Consider the following 26893-nt stretch of genomic DNA (forward strand, 5'->3'; position numbering starts at 1 on the left):
ACTGCTCCAACTACAACTGCACCAACTACAACAACTACTGCTCCAACCACCACAACTACTGCCCCAACCACAACAACTACTGCACCAACCACAACAACTACTGCACCAACCACGACAACTACTGCCCCAACCACAACTACTGCCCAAACCACAACAACAACTGCCCCAACCACAACTACTACAGCTCTAACCACAACAACTACTGCCCCAACCACAACTAATACAGTTCTAACCACAACAACTACTGCCCCAACTACAACTGCACCAACCACAACAACTACTGCCCAAACCACAACTACTACAGCTCCAACCACAACAACTACTGCCCCAACCACCACAACTACTGCCCCAACCACAACTACTACTGCTCCAACCACAACAACTACTGCTCCAACCACAACAACTACTGCACCAACCACGACAACTACTGCACCAACAACTACTACTGCCCCAACCACAACTACTACAGCTCCAACCACAACAACTACTGCCCCAACCACAACTACTACAGCTCCAACCACAACAACTACTGCCCCAACCACAACAACTACTGCTCCAACCACAGCAACTACTGCCCCAACCACAACTACTACTGCACCAACTACAACAACTACTGCACCAACCACGACAATTACTGCTCCAACCACAACAACTACTGCCCCAACTACAACTACTACAGCTCCAACCACAACAACTACTGCACCAACCACGACAACTACTGCCCCAACCACGACAACTACTGCCCCAACTACAACAACTACTGCTCCAACCACCACAACTACTGCCCCAACCACAACAACTACTGCACCAACCACAACTACTGCACCAACCACGACAACTACTGCCCCAACCACAACTACTGCCCAAACCACAACAACAACTGCCCCAACCACAACTACTACAGCTCCGACCACAACAACTACAGCTCCAACCACAACTAATACAGTTCTAACCACAACAACTACTGCCCCAACTACAACTGCACCAACCACAACTACTGCCCAAACCACAACTACTACAGCTCCAACCACAACAACTACTGCCCCAACCACAACTAATACAGTTCTAACCACAACAACTACTGCCCCAACTACAACTGCACCAACCACAACAACTACTGCCCAAACCACAACTACTACAGCTCCAACCACAACAACTACTGCCCCAACCACCACAACTACTGCCCCAACCACAACTACTACTGCTCCAACCACAACAACTACTGCTCCAACCACAACAACTACTGCACCAACAACTACTACTGCCCCAACCACAACTACTACAGCTCAAACCACAACTACTACAGCTCCAACCACAACAACTACTGCCCCAACCACCACAACTACTGCCCCAACCACAACTACTACTGCTCCAACCACAACTACTACAGCTCCAACCACAACAACTACTGCCCCAACCACAACTACTACAGCTCCAACCACAACAACTACTGCCCCAACCACAACAACTACTGCTCCAACCACAACAACTACTGCCCCAACCACAACTACTACTGCACCAACTACAACAACTACTGCACCAACCACGACAACTACTGCCCCAACCACAACTACTACTGCACCAACCACAACCACTACTGCTCCAACCACAACAACTACTGCCCAAACCACAACTACTACAGCTCCAACCACAACAACTACTGCCCCAATCACCACAACTACTGCCCCAACCACAACAACTGCTGCCCCAACCACAACAACTACTGCACCAACCACAACAACTACTGCACCAACAACGACAACTACTGCCCCAACCACAACTACTACTGCACCAACTACAACAACTACTGCACCAACCACGACAACTACTGCTCCAACCACAACAAAGACTGCCCCAACTACAACTACTACAGCTCCAACCACAACAACTACTGCACCAACCACAACAACTACTGCCCCAACCACGACAACTACTGCCCCAACCACGACAACTACTGCTCCAACCACAACTACTGCCCCAACTACAACTACTACGGCACCAACCACTACGACTGCTCCAACAACTACAACTACTGCCCCAACTACAACAACCACTGCCCCAACTACAACAACCACTGCACCAACCACAACCACTACTGCTCCAACCACAACAACTACTGCCCAAACCACAACTACTACAGCTCCAACCACAACAACTACTGCCCCAACCACCACAACTACTGCACCAACCACGACAACTACTGCCCCAACCACAACTACTACTGCCCCAACCACAACTACTACTGCACCAACCACAACCACTACTGCTCCAACCACAACAACTGCCCAAACCACAACTACTACAGCTCCAACCACAACAACTACTGCACCAACCACGACAACTACTGCTCCAACCACAACAACTACTGCCCCAACTACAACTACTACAGCTCCAACCACAACAACTACTGCACCAACCACGACAACTACTGCCCCAACTACTACTGCACCAACCACTACAACTGCTCCAACCACTACAACTACTGCCCCAACTACAACAACCACTGCCCCAACTACAACAACCACTGCACCAACCACAACCACTACTGCTCCAACCACAACAACTACTGCCCAAACCACAACTACTACAGCTCCAACCACAACAACTACTGCCCCAACCACCACAACTACTGCCCCAACCACAACTACTACTGCTCCAACCACAACAACTACTGCCCCAACCACAACTACTACTGCATCAACTACAACAACTACTGCACCAACCACGACAACTACTGCCCCAACCACCACAACTACTGCACTAACCACTACAACTACTGCTCCAATCACAACTACTGCCCCAACCACAACTACTACTGCACCAACCACGACAACTACTGTCCCAACCACAACTACTGCACCGACCACAACTACTGTCCCAACCACAACTACTGCTCCAACCACAACTACTGCACCAACCACAACAACTACTACACTAACCACGACAACTACTGCCCCAACCACAACAACTACTGCCCCAACCACAACTACTACTGCTCCAACCACAACTACTGCCCCAACCACAACTACTACTGCTCCAACCACAACTACTACTGCACCTACCACAACTACTGCATCAACCACAACAACTACTGCTCCAACCACAACTACTGCACCGACCACAACAACTACTGCATCAACCACGACAACTACTGCTCCAACCACAACTACTGCACCGACCACAACAACTACTGTCCCAACCACAACTACTGCTCCAACCACAACTACTGCACCAACCACAACAACTACTACACCAACCACGACAACTACTGCCCCAACCACAACTACTACTGCACCGACCACAACAACTACTGCCCCAACCACAACTACTACTGCTCCAATCACAACAACTACTGCCCCAACTACAACTACTATGGCACCAACCACAACAACTACTGCCCCAACCACAAGTACTTCTGCCCCAACCACAACTACTAATGCTCCAACCACAACAACTACAACTACTACTGCTCCAACTACAACTACTACTGCACCAACTACAACAACTGCTGCTCCAACAACCACAACTACTGCTCCAACCACCACAACTACTGCCCTAACCACAACAACTACTGCACCAACCATGACAACTACTGCCCCAACCACAACTACTACTGCCCAAACCACAACAACTACTGCCCCAACCACAACTACTACTGCTCCAACCACAACAACTACTGCCCCAACCACAACTACTACAGCTCCAACCACAACTACTGCCCCAACCACAACTACTACAGCTCTAACCACAACAACTACTGCTCCAACTACAACTGCACCAACTACAACAACTACTGCTCCAACCACCACAACTACTGCCCCAACCACAACAACTACTGCACCAACCACAACAACTACTGCACCAACCACGACAACTACTGCCCCAACCACAACTACTGCCCAAACCACAACAACTACTGCCCCAACCACAACTACTACAGCTCCAACCACAACAACTACTGCCCCAACCACAACTAATACAGTTCTAACCACAACAACTACTGCCCCAACTACAACTGCACCAACCACAACAACTACTGCCCAAACCACAACTACTACAGCTCCAACCACAACTACTGCCCCAACCACCACAACTACTGCCCCAACCACAACTACTACTGCTCCAACCACAACAACTACTGCTCCAACCACAACAACTACTGCACCAACCACGACAACTACTGCACCAACAACTACTACTGCCCCAACCACAACTACTACAGCTCCAACCATGACAACTACTGCCCCAACCACAACTACTACAGCTCCAACCATGACAACTACTGCCCCAACCACAACTACTACTGCCCAAACCACAACAACTACTGCCCCAACCACAACTACTACTGCTCCAACCACAACAACTACTGCTCCAACCACAACAACTACTGCACCAACCACGACAACTACTGCACCAACAACTACTACTGCCCCAACCACAACTACTACAGCTCCAACCACAACAACTACTGCCCCAACCACAACTACTACAGCTCCAACCACAACAACTACTGCCCCAACCAGAACAACTACTGCTCCAACCACAACAACTACTGCCCCAACCACAACTACTACTGCACCAACTACAACTGCACCAACCACTACAACTGCTCCAACCACTACAACCACTGCCCCAACTACAACAACCACTGCACCAACCACAACCACTACTGCTCCAACAACAACAACTACTGCCCAAACCACAACTACTACAGCTCCAACCACAACAACTACTGCCCCAACCACCACAACTACTGCCCCAACCACAACTACTACTGCTCCAACCACAACAACTACTGCTCCAACCACAACAACTACTGCACCAACCACGACAACTACTGCACCAACAACTACTACTGCCCCAACAACTACTACTGCCCCAACCACAACTACTACAGCTCCAACCACAACAACTACTGCCCCAACCACAACTACTACAGCTCCAACCACAACAACTACTGCCCCAACCACAACAACTACTGCTCCAACCACAACAACTACTGCCCCAACCACAACTACTACTGCACCAACTACAACAACTACTGCACCAACCACGACAACTACTGCCCCAACCACAACTACTACTGCACCAACCACAACCACTACTGCTCCAACCACAACAACTACTGCCCAAACCACAACTACTACAGCTCCAACCACAACAACTACTGCCCCAATCACCACAACTACTGCCCCAACCACAACAACTGCTGCCCCAACCACAACAACTACTGCACCAACCACAACAACTACTGCACCAACCACGACAACTACTGCCCCAACCACAACTACTACTGCACCAACTACAACAACTACTGCACCAACCACGACAACTACTGCTCCAACCACAACAAAGACTGCCCCAACTACAACTACTACAGCTCCAACCACAACAACTACTGCACCAACCACGACAACTACTGCCCCAACTACAACTACTACGGCACCAACCACTACGACTGCTCCAACAACTACAACTACTGCCCCAACTACAACAACCACTGCCCCAACTACAACAACCACTGCACCAACCACAACCACTACTGCTCCAACCACAACAACTACTGCCCAAACCACAACTACTACAGCTCCAACCACAACAACTACTGCACCAACCACGACAACTACTGCTCCAACCACAACAACTACTGCCCCAACTACAACTACTACAGCTCCAACCACAACAACTACTGCACCAACCACAACCACTACTGCTCCAACCACAACAACTACTGCCCAAACCACAACTACTACAGCTCCAACCACAACAACTACTGCCCCAATCACCACAACTACTGCCCCAACCACAACAACTGCTGCCCCAACCACAACAACTACTGCACCAACCACAACAACTACTGCACCAACCACGACAACTACTGCCCCAACCACAACTACTACTGCACCAACTACAACAACTACTGCACCAACCACGACAACTACTGCTCCAACCACAACAAAGACTGCCCCAACTACAACTACTACAGCTCCAACCACAACAACTACTGCACCAACCACGACAACTACTGCCCCAACCACGACAACTACTGCCCCAACCACGACAACTACTGCTCCAACCACAACTACTGCCCCAACTACAACTACTACGGCACCAACCACTACGACTGCTCCAACAACTACAACTACTGCCCCAACTACAACAACCACTGCCCCAACTACAACAACCACTGCACCAACCACAACCACTACTGTTCCAACCACAACAACTACTGCCCAAACCACAACTACTACAGCTCCAACCACAACAACTACTGCCCCAACCACCACAACTACTGCACCAACCACGACAACTACTGCCCCAACCACAACTACTACTGCCCCAACCACAACTACTACTGCACCAACCACAACCACTACTGCTCCAACCACAACAACTGCCCAAACCACAACTACTACAGCTCCAACCACAACAACTACTGCACCAACCACGACAACTACTGCTCCAACCACAACAACTACTGCCCCAACTACAACTACTACAGCTCCAACCACAACAACTACTGCACCAACCACGACAACTACTGCCCCAACTACTACTGCACCAACCACTACAACTGCTCCAACCACTACAACTACTGCCCCAACTACAACAACCACTGCCCCAACTACAACAACCACTGCACCAACCACAACCACTACTGCTCCAACCACAACAACTACTGCCCAAACCACAACTACTACAGCTCCAACCACAACAACTACTGCCCCAACCACCACAACTACTGCCCCAACCACAACTACTACTGCTCCAACCACAACAACTACTGCACCAACCACAACTACTACTGCATCAACTACAACAACTACTGCACCAACCACGACAACTACTGCCCCAACCACAACTACTACTGCACCAACTACAACAACTACTGCACCAACCACAACTACTACTGTTCCAACGACAACTACTGCACTAACCACTACAACTACTGCTCCAATCACAACTACTGCCCCAACCACAACTACTACTGCACCAACCACGACAACTACTGTCCCAACCACAACTACTGCACCGACCACAACTACTGTCCCAACCACAACTACTGCTCCAACCACAACTACTGCACCAACCACAACAACTACTACACTAACCACGACAACTACTGCCCCAACCACAACAACTACTGCCCCAACCACAACTACTACTGCTCCAACCACAACTACTGCCCCAACCACAACTACTACTGCTCCAACCACAACTACTACTGCACCTACCACAACTACTGCATCAACCACAACAACTACTGCTCCAACCACAACTACTGCACCGACCACAACAACTACTGCATCAACCACGACAACTACTGCTCCAACCACAACTACTGCACCGACCACAACAACTACTGTCCCAACCACAACTACTGCTCCAACTACAACTACTGCACCAACCACAACAACTACTACACCAACCACGACAACTACTGCCCCAACCACAACTACTACTGCACCGACCACAACAACTACTGCCCCAACCACAACTACTACTGCTCCAATCACAACAACTACTGCCCCAACTACAACTACTATGGCACCAACCACAACAACTACTGCCCCAACCACAAGTACTTCTGCCCCAACCACAACTACTAATGCTCCAACCACAACAACTACAACTACTACTGCTCCAACTACAACTACTACTGCACCAACTACAACAACTGCTGCTCCAACCACCACAACTACTGCTCCAACCACCACAACTACTGCCCTAACCACAACAACTACCGCACCAACCATGACAACTACTGCCCCAACCACAACTACTACTGCCCAAACCACAACAACTACTGCCCCAACCACAACTACTACTGCTCCAACCACAACAACTACTGCCCCAACCACAACTACTACAGCTCCAACCACAACTACTGCCCCAACCACAACTACTACAGCTCTAACCACAACAACTACTGCTCCAACTACAACTGCACCAACTACAACAACTACTGCTCCAACCACCACAACTACTGCCCCAACCACAACAACTACTGCACCAACCACAACAACTACTGCACCAACCACGACAACTACTGCCCCAACCACAACTACTGCCCAAACCACAACAACTACTGCCCCAACCACAACTACTACAGCTCCAACCACAACAACTACTGCCCCAACCACAACTAATACAGTTCTAACCACAACAACTACTGCCCCAACTACAACTGCACCAACCACAACAACTACTGCCCAAACCACAACTACTACAGCTCCAACCACAACTACTGCCCCAACCACCACAACTACTGCCCCAACCACAACTACTACTGCTCCAACCACAACAACTACTGCTCCAACCACAACAACTACTGCACCAACCACGACAACTACTGCACCAACAACTACTACTGCCCCAACCACAACTACTACAGCTCCAACCATGACAACTACTGCCCCAACCACAACTACTACAGCTCCAACCATGACAACTACTGCCCCAACCACAACTACTACTGCCCAAACCACAACAACTACTGCCCCAACCACAACTACTACTGCTCCAACCACAACAACTACTGCTCCAACCACAACAACTACTGCACCAACCACGACAACTACTGCACCAACAACTACTACTGCCCCAACCACAACTACTACAGCTCCAACCACGACAACTACTGCCCCAACCACAACTACTACAGCTCCAACCACAACAACTACTGCCCCAACCAGAACAACTACTGCTCCAACCACAACAACTACTGCCCCAACCACAACTACTACTGCACCAACTACAACTACTACTGCACCAACCACGACAACTATTGTCCCAACCACAACTACTGCACCCACCACAACTACTGTCCCAACCACAACTACTGCTCCAACCACAACTACTGCACCAACCACAACAACTACTACACTAACCACGACAACTACTGCCCCAACCACAACAACTACTGCCCCAACTACAACTGCACCAACCACAACAACTACTGCTCCAACCACAACTACTGCCCCAACCACAACTACTACTGCTCCAACCACAACTACTACTGCACCTACCACAACTACTGCATCAACCACAACAACTACTGCCCCAACCACAACTACTACTGCTCCAACCACAACAACTACTGCTCCAATCACAACAACTACTGCCCCAACTACAACTGCACCAACCACAACTACTGCACCAACCACAACAACTACTGCCCCAACCACGACAACTACTGCTCCAACCACAACAACTACTGCCCCAACTACAACTACTACTGCACCAACCACTACGACTGCTCCAACCACTACAACTACTGCCCCAACTACAACAACCACTGCCCCAACTACAACCACTGCACCAACCACAACCACTACTGCTCCAACCACAACAACTACTGCACCAACAACTACTACTGCCCCAACCACAACTACTACAGCTTCAACCACAACAACTACTGCCCCAACCACAACTACTACAGCTCCAACCACAACAACTACTGCCCCAACCACAACAACTACTGCTCCAACCACAACAACTACTGCCCCAACCACAACTACTACTGCACCAACTACAACAACTACTGCACCAACCACGACAACTACTGCCCCAACCACAACTACTACTGCACCAACCACAACCACTACTGCTCCAACCACAACAACTACTGCCCAAACCACAACTACTACAGCTCCAACCACAACAACTACTGCCCCAACCACCACAACTACTGCCCCAACCACAACTACTACTGCTCCAACCACAACAACTACTGCTCCAACCACAACAACTACTGCACCAACCACGACAACTACTGCACCAACAACTACTACTGCCCCAACCACAACTACTACAGCTCCAACCACAACAACTACTGCCCCAACCAAAACTACTACAGCTCCAACCACAACAACTACAGCCCCAACCACAACAACTACTGCTCCAACCACAACAACTACTGCCCCAACCACAACTACTACTGCACCAACTACAACAACTACTGCACCAACCACGACAACTACTGCCCCAACCACAACTACTACTGCACCAACCACAACAACTACTGCACCAACCACAACTACTACTGTTCCAACCACAACAACTACTGCCCCAACTACAACTACTACTGCACCAACCACTACGACTGCTCCAACCACTACAACTACTGCCCCAACTACAACAACCACTGCCCCAACTACAACAACCACTGCACCAACCACAACCACTACTGCTCCAACCACAACAACTACTGCCCAAACCACAACTACTACAGCTCCAACCACAACAACTACTGCCCCAACCACCACAACTACTGTCCCAACCACAACTACTACTGCTCCAACCACAACAACTACTGCTCCAACCACAACAACTACTGCACCAACCACGACAACTACTGCACCAACAACTACTACTGCCCCAACCACAACTACTACAGCTTCAACCACAACAACTACTGCCCCAACCACAACTACTACAGCTCCAACCACAACAACTACTGCCCCAACCACAACAACTACTGCTCCAACCACAACAACTACTGCCCCAACCACAACTACTACTGCACCAACTACAACAACTACTGCACCAACCACGACAACTACTGCCCCAACCACAACTACTACTGCACCAACCACAACCACTACTGCTCCAACCACAACAACTACTGCCCAAACCACAACTACTACAGCTCCAACCACAACAACTACTGCCCCAACCACCACAACTACTGCCCCAACCACAACTACTACTGCTCCAACCACAACAACTACTGCTCCAACCACAACAACTACTGCACCAACCACGACAACTACTGCACCAACAACTACTACTGCCCCAACCACAACTACTACAGCTCCAACCACAACAACTACTGCCCCAACCAAAACTACTACAGCTCCAACCACAACAACTACAGCCCCAACCACAACAACTACTGCTCCAACCACAACAACTACTGCCCCAACCACAACTACTACTGCACCAACTACAACAACTACTGCACCAACCACGACAACTACTGCCCCAACCACAACTACTACTGCACCAACTACAACTACTACTGCACCAACCACAACTACTACTGTTCCAACGACAACTACTGCACTAACCACTACAACTACTGCTCCAATCACAACAACTACTGCCCCAACCACAACTACTACTGCACCAACCACGACAACTACTGTCCCAACCACAACTACTGCACCGACCACAACTACTGTCCCAACCACAACTACTGCTCCAACCACAACTACTGCACCGACCACAACTACTGTCCCAACCACAACTACTGCTCCAACCACAACTACTGCACCAACCACAACAACTACTACACTAACCACGACAACTACTGCCCCAACCACAACAACTACTGCCCCAACTACAACTGCACCAACCACAACAACTACTGCCCCAACCACAACTACTACTGCTCCAACCACAACAACAACTGCTCTAACCACAACAACTACTGCCCCAACCACAACTACTACTGCTCCAACCACAACTACTACTGCACCTACCACAACTACTGCATCAACCACAACAACTACTGCCCCAACCACAACTACTACTGCTCCAACCACAACAACTACTGCTCCAATCACAACAACTACTGCCCCAACTACAACTACTATTGCACCAACCACAACTACTGCACCAACCACAACAACTACTGCCCCAACTATAACAACTACAGCCCCAACCACAACTACTACTGCACCAACCACAACAACAACTGCCCCAACCACAACTACCACTGCTCCTACCACAACAACTACTGCTCCAACCACAACTACTGCTCCAACCACAACTACTGCATCAACCACGACAACTACTGCTCCAACCACAACTACTGCACCGACCACAACAACTACTGTCCCAACCACAACTACTGCACCAACCACAACAACTACTACACCAACCACGACAACTACTGCCCCAACCACAACTACTACTGCACCGACCACAACAACTACTGCCCCAACCACAACTACTACTGCTCCAATCACAACAACTACTGCCCCAACCACAAGTACTTCTGCCCCAACCACAACTACTACTGCTCCAACCACAACTACTACTGCACCAACCACTACAACGACTGCTCCAACCACAACTACCACTGCTCCTACCACAACAACTACTTCTCCAACCACAACTACTGCTCCAACCACAACTACTGCACCGACCACAACAACTACTGCATCAACCACGACAACTACTGCACCGACCACAACTACTGTCCCAACCACAACTACTGTCCCAACCACAACTACTGCTCCAACCACAACTACTGCACCAACCACGACAACTACTACACCAACCACGACAACTACTGCCCCAACCACGACAACTACTGCCCCAACCACAACTACTACTGCACCGACAACAACAACTACTGCCTCAACCACAACTTCCACTGCTCCTACCACAACAACTACTGCTCCAACCACAACTACTGCTCCAACCACAACTACTGCACCGACCACAACTACTACTGCCCCAACCACAACAACTACTACACCAACCACGACAACTACTGCCCCAACCACAACAACTACTGCCCCAACTACAACTGCACCAACCACAACAAATACTGCCCCAACCACAACTACTACTGCTCCAACCACAACTACTACTGCAACAACCACAACTACTGCTCCAACCACAACAACTACTGCCCCAACCACAACTACTACTGCTCCAACCACAACTACTACTGCACCAACCACAACTACTCCATCAACCACAACAACTACTGCCCCAACCACAACTACTACTGCTCCAACCACAACTACTACTGCACCAACCACAACTACTCCATCAACCACAACAACTACTGCCCCAACCACAACTACCACTGCTCCTACCACAACAACCACTGCTCCAACCACAACAACTACTGCCCCAACTACAACTACTACTGCACCAACCACAACTACTGCACCAACCACAACAACTACAGCCCCAACCACAACTACTACTGCACCAACCACAACAACTACTGCCCCAACCACAACTACCACTGCTCCTACCACAACAACTACTTCTCCAACCACAACTACTGCTCCAACCACAACTACTGCACCGACCACAACAACTACTGCATCAACCACGACAACTACTGCACCGACCACAACTACTGTCCCAACCACAACTACTGTCCCAACCACAACTACTGCTCCAACCACAACTACTGCACCAACCACAACAACTACTACACCAACCACGACAACTACTGCCCCAACCACGACAACTACCGCCCCAACCACAACTACTACTGCACCGACAACAACAACTACTGCCTCAACCACAACTTCCACTGCTCCTACCACAACAACTACTGCTCCAACCACAACTACTGCTCCAACCACAACTACTGCACCGACCACAACTACTACTGCCCCAACCACAACAACTACTACACCAACCACGACAACTACTGCCCCAACCACAACAACTACTGCCCCAACTACAACTGCACCAACCACAACAAATACTGCCCCAACCACAACTACTACTGCTCCAACCACAACTACTATTGCAACAACCACAACTACTGCTCCAACCACAACAACTACTGCCCCAACCACAACTACTACTGCTCCAACCACAACTACTACTGCACCAACCACAACTACTCCATCAACCACAACAACTACTGCCCCAACCACAACTACTACTGCTCCAACCACAACAACTACTGCTCCAATCATAACAACTACTGCCCCAACTACAACTACTACTGCACCAACCACAACTACTGCACCAACCACAACTACTGCTCCAACCACAACTACTGCACCGACCACAACTACTACTGCCCCAACCACAACAACTACTACACCAACCACGACAACTACTGCCCCAATCACAACAACTACTGCCCCAACTACAACTACTGTCCCAGCCACAACTACTGCTCCAACCACAACTACTGCACCAACCACAACAACTACTACACCAACCACGACAACTACTGCCCCAACCACGACAACTACTGCCCCAACCACAACTACTACTGCACCAACCACAACTACTGCATCAACCACAACAACTACTGCCCCAACCACAACTACTACTGCTCCAACCACAACTACTACTGCTCCAACCACAACAACTGCATCGACCATAACAACTACTACTACAACCACAACTACTGCTCCAACCACAACTACTGCACCGACCACAACAACTACTGTCCCTACCACAACTACTGCTCCAACCACAACTACTGCACCGACCACAACAACTACTACACCAACCACGACAACTACTGCCCTAACCACAACAACTACTGCTCCAACCACAACAACTACTGCCCCAACCACAACTACTACTGCTCCAACCACAACTACTACTGCACCAACGACAACTACTCCATCAACCACACCAACTACTGCCCCAACCACAACTACTACTGCTCCAACCACAACTACTACTGCACCAACCACAACTACTCCATCAACCACAACAACTACTGCCCCAACCACAACTACCACTGCTCCTACCACAACAACTACTGCTCCAACCACAACAACTACTGCCCCAACTACAACTACTACTGCTCCTACCACAACAACTACTTCTCCAAACACAACTACTGCTCCAACCACAACTACTGCACCGACCACAACTACTGCATCAACCACGACAACTACTGCACCGACCACAACTACTGTCCCAACCACAACTACTGTCCCAACCACAACTACTGCTCCAACCACAACTACTGCACCAACCACAACAACTACTACACCAACCACGACAACTACTGCCCCAACCACGACAACTACTGCCCCAACCACAACTACTACAGCTCCAACCACAACAACTACTGCCCCAACCAAAACTACTACAGCTCCAACCACAACAACTACAGCCCCAACCACAACAACTACTGCTCCAACCACAACAACTACTGCCCCAACCACAACTACTACTGCACCAACTACAACAACTACTGCACCAACCACGACAACTACTGCCCCAACCACAACTACTACTGCACCAACCACAACAACTACTGCACCAACCACAACTACTACTGTTCCAACCACAACAACTACTGCCCCAACTACAACTACTACTGCACCAACCACTACGACTGCTCCAACCACTACAACTACTGCCCCAACTACAACAACCACTGCCCCAACTACAACAACCACTGCACCAACCACAACCACTACTGCTCCAACCACAACAACTACTGCCCAAACCACAACTACTACAGCTCCAACCACAACAACTACTGCCCCAACCACCACAACTACTGTCCCAACCACAACTACTACTGCTCCAACCACAACAACTACTGCTCCAACCACAACAACTACTGCACCAACCACGACAACTACTGCACCAACAACTACTACTGCCCCAACCACAACTACTACAGCTTCAACCACAACAACTACTGCCCCAACCACAACTACTACAGCTCCAACCACAACAACTACTGCCCCAACCACAACAACTACTGCTCCAACCACAACAACTACTGCCCCAACCACAACTACTACTGCACCAACTACAACAACTACTGCACCAACCACGACAACTACTGCCCCAACCACAACTACTACTGCACCAACCACAACCACTACTGCTCCAACCACAACAACTACTGCCCAAACCACAACTACTACAGCTCCAACCACAACAACTACTGCCCCAACCACCACAACTACTGCCCCAACCACAACTACTACTGCTCCAACCACAACAACTACTGCTCCAACCACAACAACTACTGCACCAACCACGACAACTACTGCACCAACAACTACTACTGCCCCAACCACAACTACTACAGCTCCAACCACAACAACTACTGCCCCAACCAAAACTACTACAGCTCCAACCACAACAACTACAGCCCCAACCACAACAACTACTGCTCCAACCACAACAACTACTGCCCCAACCACAACTACTACTGCACCAACTACAACAACTACTGCACCAACCACGACAACTACTGCCCCAACCACAACTACTACTGCACCAACTACAACTACTACTGCACCAACCACAACTACTACTGTTCCAACGACAACTACTGCACTAACCACTACAACTACTGCTCCAATCACAACAACTACTGCCCCAACCACAACTACTACTGCACCAACCACGACAACTACTGTCCCAACCACAACTACTGCACCGACCACAACTACTGTCCCAACCACAACTACTGCTCCAACCACAACTACTGCACCGACCACAACTACTGTCCCAACCACAACTACTGCTCCAACCACAACTACTGCACCAACCACAACAACTACTACACTAACCACGACAACTACTGCCCCAACCACAACAACTACTGCCCCAACTACAACTGCACCAACCACAACAACTACTGCCCCAACCACAACTACTACTGCTCCAACCACAACAACAACTGCTCTAACCACAACAACTACTGCCCCAACCACAACTACTACTGCTCCAACCACAACTACTACTGCACCTACCACAACTACTGCATCAACCACAACAACTACTGCCCCAACCACAACTACTACTGCTCCAACCACAACAACTACTGCTCCAATCACAACAACTACTGCCCCAACTACAACTACTATTGCACCAACCACAACTACTGCACCAACCACAACAACTACTGCCCCAACTATAACAACTACAGCCCCAACCACAACTACTACTGCACCAACCACAACAACAACTGCCCCAACCACAACTACCACTGCTCCTACCACAACAACTACTGCTCCAACCACAACTACTGCTCCAACCACAACTACTGCATCAACCACGACAACTACTGCTCCAACCACAACTACTGCACCGACCACAACAACTACTGTCCCAACCACAACTACTGCACCAACCACAACAACTACTACACCAACCACGACAACTACTGCCCCAACCACAACTACTACTGCACCGACCACAACAACTACTGCCCCAACCACAACTACTACTGCTCCAATCACAACAACTACTGCCCCAACCACAAGTACTTCTGCCCCAACCACAACTACTACTGCTCCAACCACAACTACTACTGCACCAACCACTACAACGACTGCTCCAACCACAACTACCACTGCTCCTACCACAACAACTACTTCTCCAACCACAACTACTGCTCCAACCACAACTACTGCACCGACCACAACAACTACTGCATCAACCACGACAACTACTGCACCGACCACAACTACTGTCCCAACCACAACTACTGTCCCAACCACAACTACTGCTCCAACCACAACTACTGCACCAACCACGACAACTACTACACCAACCACGACAACTACTGCCCCAACCACGACAACTACTGCCCCAACCACAACTACTACTGCACCGACAACAACAACTACTGCCTCAACCACAACTTCCACTGCTCCTACCACAACAACTACTGCTCCAACCACAACTACTGCTCCAACCACAACTACTGCACCGACCACAACTACTACTGCCCCAACCACAACAACTACTACACCAACCACGACAACTACTGCCCCAACCACAACAACTACTGCCCCAACTACAACTGCACCAACCACAACAAATACTGCCCCAACCACAACTACTACTGCTCCAACCACAACTACTACTGCAACAACCACAACTACTGCTCCAACCACAACAACTACTGCCCCAACCACAACTACTACTGCTCCAACCACAACTACTACTGCACCAACCACAACTACTCCATCAACCACAACAACTACTGCCCCAACCACAACTACTACTGCTCCAACCACAACTACTACTGCACCAACCACAACTACTCCATCAACCACAACAACTACTGCCCCAACCACAACTACCACTGCTCCTACCACAACAACCACTGCTCCAACCACAACAACTACTGCCCCAACTACAACTACTACTGCACCAACCACAACTACTGCACCAACCACAACAACTACAGCCCCAACCACAACTACTACTGCACCAACCACAACAACTACTGCCCCAACCACAACTACCACTGCTCCTACCACAACAACTACTTCTCCAACCACAACTACTGCTCCAACCACAACTACTGCACCGACCACAACAACTACTGCATCAACCACGACAACTACTGCACCGACCACAACTACTGTCCCAACCACAACTACTGTCCCAACCACAACTACTGCTCCAACCACAACTACTGCACCAACCACAACAACTACTACACCAACCACGACAACTACTGCCCCAACCACGACAACTACCGCCCCAACCACAACTACTACTGCACCGACAACAACAACTACTGCCTCAACCACAACTTCCACTGCTCCTACCACAACAACTACTGCTCCAACCACAACTACTGCTCCAACCACAACTACTGCACCGACCACAACTACTACTGCCCCAACCACAACAACTACTACACCAACCACGACAACTACTGCCCCAACCACAACAACTACTGCCCCAACTACAACTGCACCAACCACAACAAATACTGCCCCAACCACAACTACTACTGCTCCAACCACAACTACTACTGCAACAACCACAACTACTGCTCCAACCACAACAACTACTGCCCCAACCACAACTACTACTGCTCCAACCACAACTACTACTGCACCAACCACAACTACTCCATCAACCACAACAACTACTGCCCCAACCACAACTACTACTGCTCCAACCACAACAACTACTGCTCCAATCATAACAACTACTGCCCCAACTACAACTACTACTGCACCAACCACAACTACTGCACCAACCACAACTACTGCTCCAACCACAACTACTGCACCGACCACAACTACTACTGCCCCAACCACAACAACTACTACACCAACCACGACAACTACTGCCCCAATCACAACAACTACTGCCCCAACTACAACTACTGTCCCAGCCACAACTACTGCTCCAACCACAACTACTGCACCAACCACAACAACTACTACACCAACCACGACAACTACTGCCCCAACCACGACAACTACTGCCCCAACCACAACTACTACTGCACCAACCACAACTACTGCATCAACCACAACAACTACTGCCCCAACCACAACTACTACTGCTCCAACCACAACTACTACTGCTCCAACCACAACAACTGCATCGACCATAACAACTACTACTACAACCACAACTACTGCTCCAACCACAACTACTGCACCGACCACAACAACTACTGTCCCTACCACAACTACTGCTCCAACCACAACTACTGCACCGACCACAACAACTACTACACCAACCACGACAACTACTGCCCTAACCACAACAACTACTGCTCCAACCACAACAACTACTGCCCCAACCACAACTACTACTGCTCCAACCACAACTACTACTGCACCAACGACAACTACTCCATCAACCACACCAACTACTGCCCCAACCACAACTACTACTGCTCCAACCACAACTACTACTGCACCAACCACAACTACTCCATCAACCACAACAACTACTGCCCCAACCACAACTACCACTGCTCCTACCACAACAACTACTGCTCCAACCACAACAACTACTGCCCCAACTACAACTACTACTGCTCCTACCACAACAACTACTTCTCCAAACACAACTACTGCTCCAACCACAACTACTGCACCGACCACAACAACTACTGCATCAACCACGACAACTACTGCACCGACCACAACTACTGTCCCAACCACAACTACTGTCCCAACCACAACTACTGCTCCAACCACAACTACTGCACCAACCACAACAACTACTACACCAACCACGACAACTACTGCCCCAACCACGACAACTACTGCCCCAACCACAACTACTACTGCACCGACAACAACAACTACTGCCTCAACCACAACTTCCACTGCTCCTACCACAACAACTACTGCTCCAACCACAACTACTGCTCCAACCACAACTACTGCACCGACCACAACTACTACTGCCCCAACCACAACAACTACTACACCAACCACGACAACTACTGCCCCAACCACAACAACTACTGCCCCAACTACAACTGCACCAACCACAACAAATACTGCCTCAACCACAACTACTACTGCTCCAACCACAACTACTACTGCAACAACCATAACTACTGCTCCAACCACAACAACTACTGCCCCAACCACAACTACTACTGCTCCAACCACAACTACTACTGCACCAACCACAACTACTCCATCAACCACAACAACTACTGCCCCAACCACAACTACTACTGCTCCAACCACAACTACTACTGCACCAACCACAACTACTCCATCAACCACAACAACTATTGCCCCAACCACAACTACCACTGCTCCTACCACAACAACTACTGCTCCAACCACAACAACTACTGCCCCAACTACAACTACTACTGCACCAACCACAACTACTGCACCAACCACAACAACTACAGCCCCAACCACAACTACTACTGCACCAACCACAACAACTACTGCCCCAACCACAACTACCACTGCTCCTACCACAACAACTACTTCTCCAACCACAACTACTGCTCCAACCACAACTACTGCACCGACCACAACAACTACTGCATCAACCACGACAACTACTGCACCGACCACAACTACTGTCCCAACCACAACTACTGTCCCAACCACAACTACTGCTCCAACCACAACTACTGCACCAACCACAACAACTACTACACCAACCACGACAACTACTGCCCCAACCACGACAACTACTGCCCCAACCACAACTACTACTGCACCGACAACAACAACTACTGCCTCAACCACAACTTCCACTGCTCCTACCACAACAACTACTGCTCCAACCACAACTACTGCTCCAACCACAACTACTGCACCGACCACAACTACTACTGCCCCAACCACAACAACTACTACACCAACCACGACAACTACTGCCCCAACCACAACAACTACTGCCCCAACTACAACTGCACCAACCACAACAAATACTGCCCCAACCACAACTACTACTGCTCCAACCACAACTACTACTGCAACAACCACAACTACTGCTCCAACCACAACAACTACTGCCCCAACCACAACTACTACTGCTCCAACCACAACTACTACTGCACCAACCACAACTACTCCATCAACCACAACAACTACTGCCCCAACCACAACTACTACTGCTCCAACCACAACAACTACTGCTCCAATCATAACAACTACTGCCCCAACTACAACTACTACTGCACCAACCACAACTACTGCACCAACCACAACTACTGCTCCAACCACAACTACTGCACCGACCACAACTACTACTGCCCCAACCACAACAACTACTACACCAACAACGACAACTTCTGCCCCAATCACAACAACTACTGCCCCAACTACAACTACTGTCCCAACCACAACTACTGCTCCAACCACAACTACTGCACCAACCACGACAACTACTACACCAACCACGACAACTACTGCCCCAACCACGACAACTACTGCCCCAACCACAACTACTACTGCACCGACAACAACAACTACTGCCTCAACCACAACTTCCACTGCTCCTACCACAACAACTACTGCTCCAACCACAACTACTGCTCCAACCACAACTACTGCACCGACCACAACTACTACTGCCCCAACCACAACAACTACTACACCAACCACGACAACTACTGCCCCAACCACAACAACTACTGCCCCAACTACAACTGCACCAACCACAACAAATACTGCCCCAACCACAACTACTACTGCTCCAACCACAACTACTACTGCAACAACCACAACTACTGCTCCAACCACAACAACTACTGCCCCAACCACAACTACTACTGCTCCAACCACAACTACTACTGCACCAACCACAACTACTCCATCAACCACAACAACTACTGCCCCAACCACAACTACTACTGCTCCAACCACAACTACTACTGCACCAACCACAACTACTCCATCAACCACAACAACTACTGCCCCAACCACAACTACCACTGCTCCTACCACAACAACCACTGCTCCAACCACAACAACTACTGCCCCAACTACAACTACTACTGCACCAACCACAACTACTGCACCAACCACAACAACTACAGCCCCAACCACAACTACTACTGCACCAACCACAACAACTACTGCCCCAACCACAACTACCACTGCTCCTACCACAACAACTACTTCTCCAACCACAACTACTGCTCCAACCACAACTACTGCACCGACCACAACAACTACTGCATCAACCACGACAACTACTGCACCGACCACAACTACTGTCCCAACCACAACTACTGTCCCAACCACAACTACTGCTCCAACCACAACTACTGCACCAACCACAACAACTACTACACCAACCACGACAACTTCTGCCCCAACCACGACAACTACCGCCCCAACCACAACTACTACTGCACCGACAACAACTACTGCCTCAACCACAACTTCCACTGCTCCTACCACAACAACTACTGCTCCAACCACAACTACTGCTCCAACCACAACTACTGCACCGACCACAACTACTACTGCCCCAACCACAACAACTACTACACCAACCACGACAACTACTGCCCCAACCACAACAACTACTGCCCCAACTACAACTGCACCAACCACAACAAATACTGCCCCAACCACAACTACTACTGCTCCAACCACAACTACTACTGCAACAACCACAACTACTGCTCCAACCACAACAACTACTGCCCCAACCACAACTACTACTGCTCCAACCACAACTACTACTGCACCAACCACAACTACTCCATCAACCACAACAACTACTGCCCCAACCACAACTACTACTGCTCCAACCACAACAACTACTGCTCCAATCATAACAACTACTGCCCCAACTACAACTACTACTGCACCAACCACAACTACTGCACCAACCACAACTACTGCTCCAACCACAACTACTGCACCGACCACAACTACTACTGCCCCAACCACAACAACTACTACACCAACCACGACAACTACTGCCCCAATCACAACAACTACTGCCCCAACTACAACTACTGTCCCAGCCACAACTACTGCTCCAACCACAACTACTGCACCAACCACAACAACTACTACACCAACCACGACAACTACTGCCCCAACCACGACAACTACTGCCCCAACCACAACTACTACTGCACCAACCACAACTACTGCATCAACCACAACAACTACTGCCCCAACCACAACTACTACTGCTCCAACCACAACAACTACTGCTCCAATCACAACAACTGCATCGACCATAACAACTACTACTACAACCACAACTACTGCTCCAACCACAACTACTGCACCGACCACAACAACTACTGTCCCTACCACAACTACTGCTCCAACCACAACTACTGCACCGACCACAACAACTACTACACCAACCACGACAACTACTGCCCTAACCACAACAACTACTGCTCCAACCACAACAACTACTGCCCCAACCACAACTACTACTGCTCCAACCACAACTACTACTGCACCAACGACAACTACTCCATCAACCACACCAACTACTGCCCCAACCACAACTACTACTGCTCCAACCACAACTACTACTGCACCAACCACAACTACTCCATCAACCACAACAACTACTGCCCCAACCACAACTACCACTGCTCCTACCACAACAACTACTGCTCCAACCACAACAACTACTGCCCCAACTACAACTACTACTGCTCCTACCACAACAACTACTTCTCCAAACACAACTACTGCTCCAACCACAACTACTGCACCGACCACAACAACTACTGCATCAACCACGACAACTACTGCACCGACCACAACTACTGTCCCAACCACAACTACTGTCCCAACCACAACTACTGCTCCAACCACAACTACTGCACCAACCACAACAACTACTACACCAACCACGACAACTACTGCCCCAACCACGACAACTACTGCCCCAACCACAACTACTACTGCACCGACAACAACAACTACTGCCTCAACCACAACTTCCACTGCTCCTACCACAACAACTACTGCTCCAACCACAACTACTGCTCCAACCACAACTACTGCACCGACCACAACTACTACTGCCCCAACCACAACAACTACTACACCAACCACGACAACTACTGCCCCAACCACAACAACTACTGCCCCAACTACAACTGCACCAACCACAACAAATACTGCCTCAACCACAACTACTACTGCTCCAACCACAACTACTACTGCAACAACCACAACTACTGCTCCAACCACAACAACTACTGCCCCAACCACAACTACTACTGCTCCAACCACAACTACTACTGCACCAACCACAACTACTCCATCAACCACAACAACTACTGCCCCAACCACAACTACTACTGCTCCAACCACAACTACTACTGCACCAACCACAACTACTCCATCAACCACAACAACTATTGCCCCAACCACAACTACCACTGCTCCTACCACAACAACTACTGCTCCAACCACAACAACTACTGCCCCAACTACAACTACTACTGCACCAACCACAACTACTGCACCAACCACAACAACTACAGCCCCAACCACAACTACTACTGCACCAACCACAACAACTACTGCCCCAACCACAACTACCACTGCTCCTACCACAACAACTACTTCTCCAACCACAACTACTGCTCCAACCACAACTACTGCACCGACCACAACAACTACTGCATCAACCACGACAACTACTGCACCGACCACAACTACTGTCCCAACCACAACTACTGTCCCAACCACAACTACTGCTCCAACCACAACTACTGCACCAACCACAACAACTACTACACCAACCACGACAACTACTGCCCCAACCACGACAACTACTGCCCCAACCACAACTACTACTGCACCGACAACAACAACTACTGCCTCAACCACAACTTCCACTGCTCCTACCACAACAACTACTGCTCCAACCACAACTACTGCTCCAACCACAACTACTGCACCGACCACAACTACTACTGCCCCAACCACAACAACTACTACACCAACCACGACAACTACTGCCCCAACCACAACAACTACTGCCCCAACTACAACTGCACCAACCACAACAAATACTGCCCCAACCACAACTACTACTGCTCCAACCACAACTACTACTGCAACAACCACAACTACTGCTCCAACCACAACAACTACTGCCCCAACCACAACTACTACTGCTCCAACCACAACTACTACTGCACCAACCACAACTACTCCATCAACCACAACAACTACTGCCCCAACCACAACTACTACTGCTCCAACCACAACAACTACTGCTCCAATCATAACAACTACTGCCCCAACTACAACTACTACTGCACCAACCACAACTACTGCACCAACCACAACTACTGCTCCAACCACAACTACTGCACCGACCACAACTACTACTGCCCCAACCACAACAACTACTACACCAACAACGACAACTTCTGCCCCAATCACAACAACTACTGCCCCAACTACAACTACTGTCCCAACCACAACTACTGCTCCAACCACAACTACTGCACCAACCACAACAACTACTACACCAACCACGACAACTACTGCCCCAACCACGACAACTACTGCCCCAACCACAACTACTACTGCACCGACCACAACAACTACTGCCTCAACCACAACTACTACTGCTCCAACTACAACTACTACTGCACCAACTACTACAACTACTGCTCCAACCACCACAACTACTGCCCCAACCACAACTACTACTGCTCCAACCACAACAACTACTGCCCCAACCACAACTACTACTGCACCAACCACAACAACTACTGCATCAACCACGACAACTACTGTCCCAACCACAGCCACTGCACCGACCACAACAACTACTGTCCCAACCACAACTACTGCTCCAACCACAACTACTGCACCGACCACAACAACTACTACACCAACCATGACAACTACTGCCCCAACCACAACAACTACTGCTCCAACCACAACAACTACTGCCCCAACCACAACTACTACTGCTCCAACCACAACTACTACTGCACCAACCACAACTACTCCATCAACCACAACAACCACTGCCCCAACCACAACTACTACTGCACCAACCACAACTACTCCATCAACCACAAGAACTACTGCCCCAACCACAACTACTACTGCTCCAACCACAACAACTTCTGCTCCAATCACAACAACTACTGCCCCAACTACAACTACTACTGCACCAACCACAACTACTGCACCAACCACAACAACTACAGCCCCAACCACAACTACTACTGCACCAACCACAACAACTACTGCCCCAACCACAACTACCACTGCTCCTACCACAACAACTACTTCTCCAACCACAACTACTGCTCCAACCACAACTACTGCACCGACCACAACAACTACTGCATCAACCACGACAACTACTGCACCGACCACAACTACTGTCCCAACCACAACTACTGTCCCAACCACAACTACTGCTCCAACCACAACTACTGCACCAACCACAACAACTACTACACCAACCACGACAACTACTGCCCCAACCACGACAACTACTGCCCCAACCACAACTACTACTGCACCGACAACAACAACTACTGCCTCAACCACAACAACTACTTCTCCAACCACAACTACTGCTCCAACCACAACTACTGCACCGACCACAACTACTACTGCCCCAACCACAACAACTACTACACCAACCACGACAACTACTGCCCCAACCACAACAACTACTGCCCCAACTACAACTGCACCAACCACAACAAATACTGCCCCAACCACAACTACTACTGCTCCAACCACAACTACTACTGCAACAACCACAACTACTGCTCCAACCACAACAACTACTGCCCCAACCACAACTACTACTGCTCCAACCACAACTACTACTGCACCAACCACAACTACTCCATCAACCACAACAACTACTGCCCCAACCACAACTACTACTGCTCCAACCACAACAACTACTGCTCCAATCACAACAACTACTGCCCCAACTACAACTACTACTGCACCAACCACAACTA

The 26893-nt window shown here is 49.4% G+C and overlaps 2 protein-coding genes across 2 annotated transcripts; both read left to right on the forward strand.

The window, feature by feature from the left end:
- Nucleotides 1-4281: 4281 nt before the first annotated feature.
- On the forward strand, nt 4282-4836 carry LOC131465231 (integumentary mucin C.1-like; the record flags this gene model as incomplete). The annotated part of the gene is made up of 1 exon (XM_058637674.1): nt 4282-4836. A coding segment is annotated over one exon (555 nt), but the record flags the coding sequence as incomplete, so codon positions are not given.
- A 1161-nt stretch (nt 4837-5997) lies between these two features.
- Nucleotides 5998-21207, forward strand: LOC131465716 (mucin-2-like; the record flags this gene model as incomplete). The annotated part of the gene is made up of 7 exons (XM_058638585.1): nt 5998-7623; nt 10210-11019; nt 12178-13050; nt 14062-14571; nt 15856-16824; nt 17296-18216; nt 20272-21207. Coding segments are annotated over 7 exons (6645 nt in total), but the record flags the coding sequence as incomplete, so codon positions are not given.
- Nucleotides 21208-26893: the final 5686 nt, after the last annotated feature.

Source organism: Solea solea, chromosome 9, assembly GCF_958295425.1.
Source record: "Solea solea chromosome 9, fSolSol10.1, whole genome shotgun sequence".
Lineage (NCBI taxonomy): Eukaryota > Metazoa > Chordata > Actinopteri > Pleuronectiformes > Soleidae > Solea > Solea solea.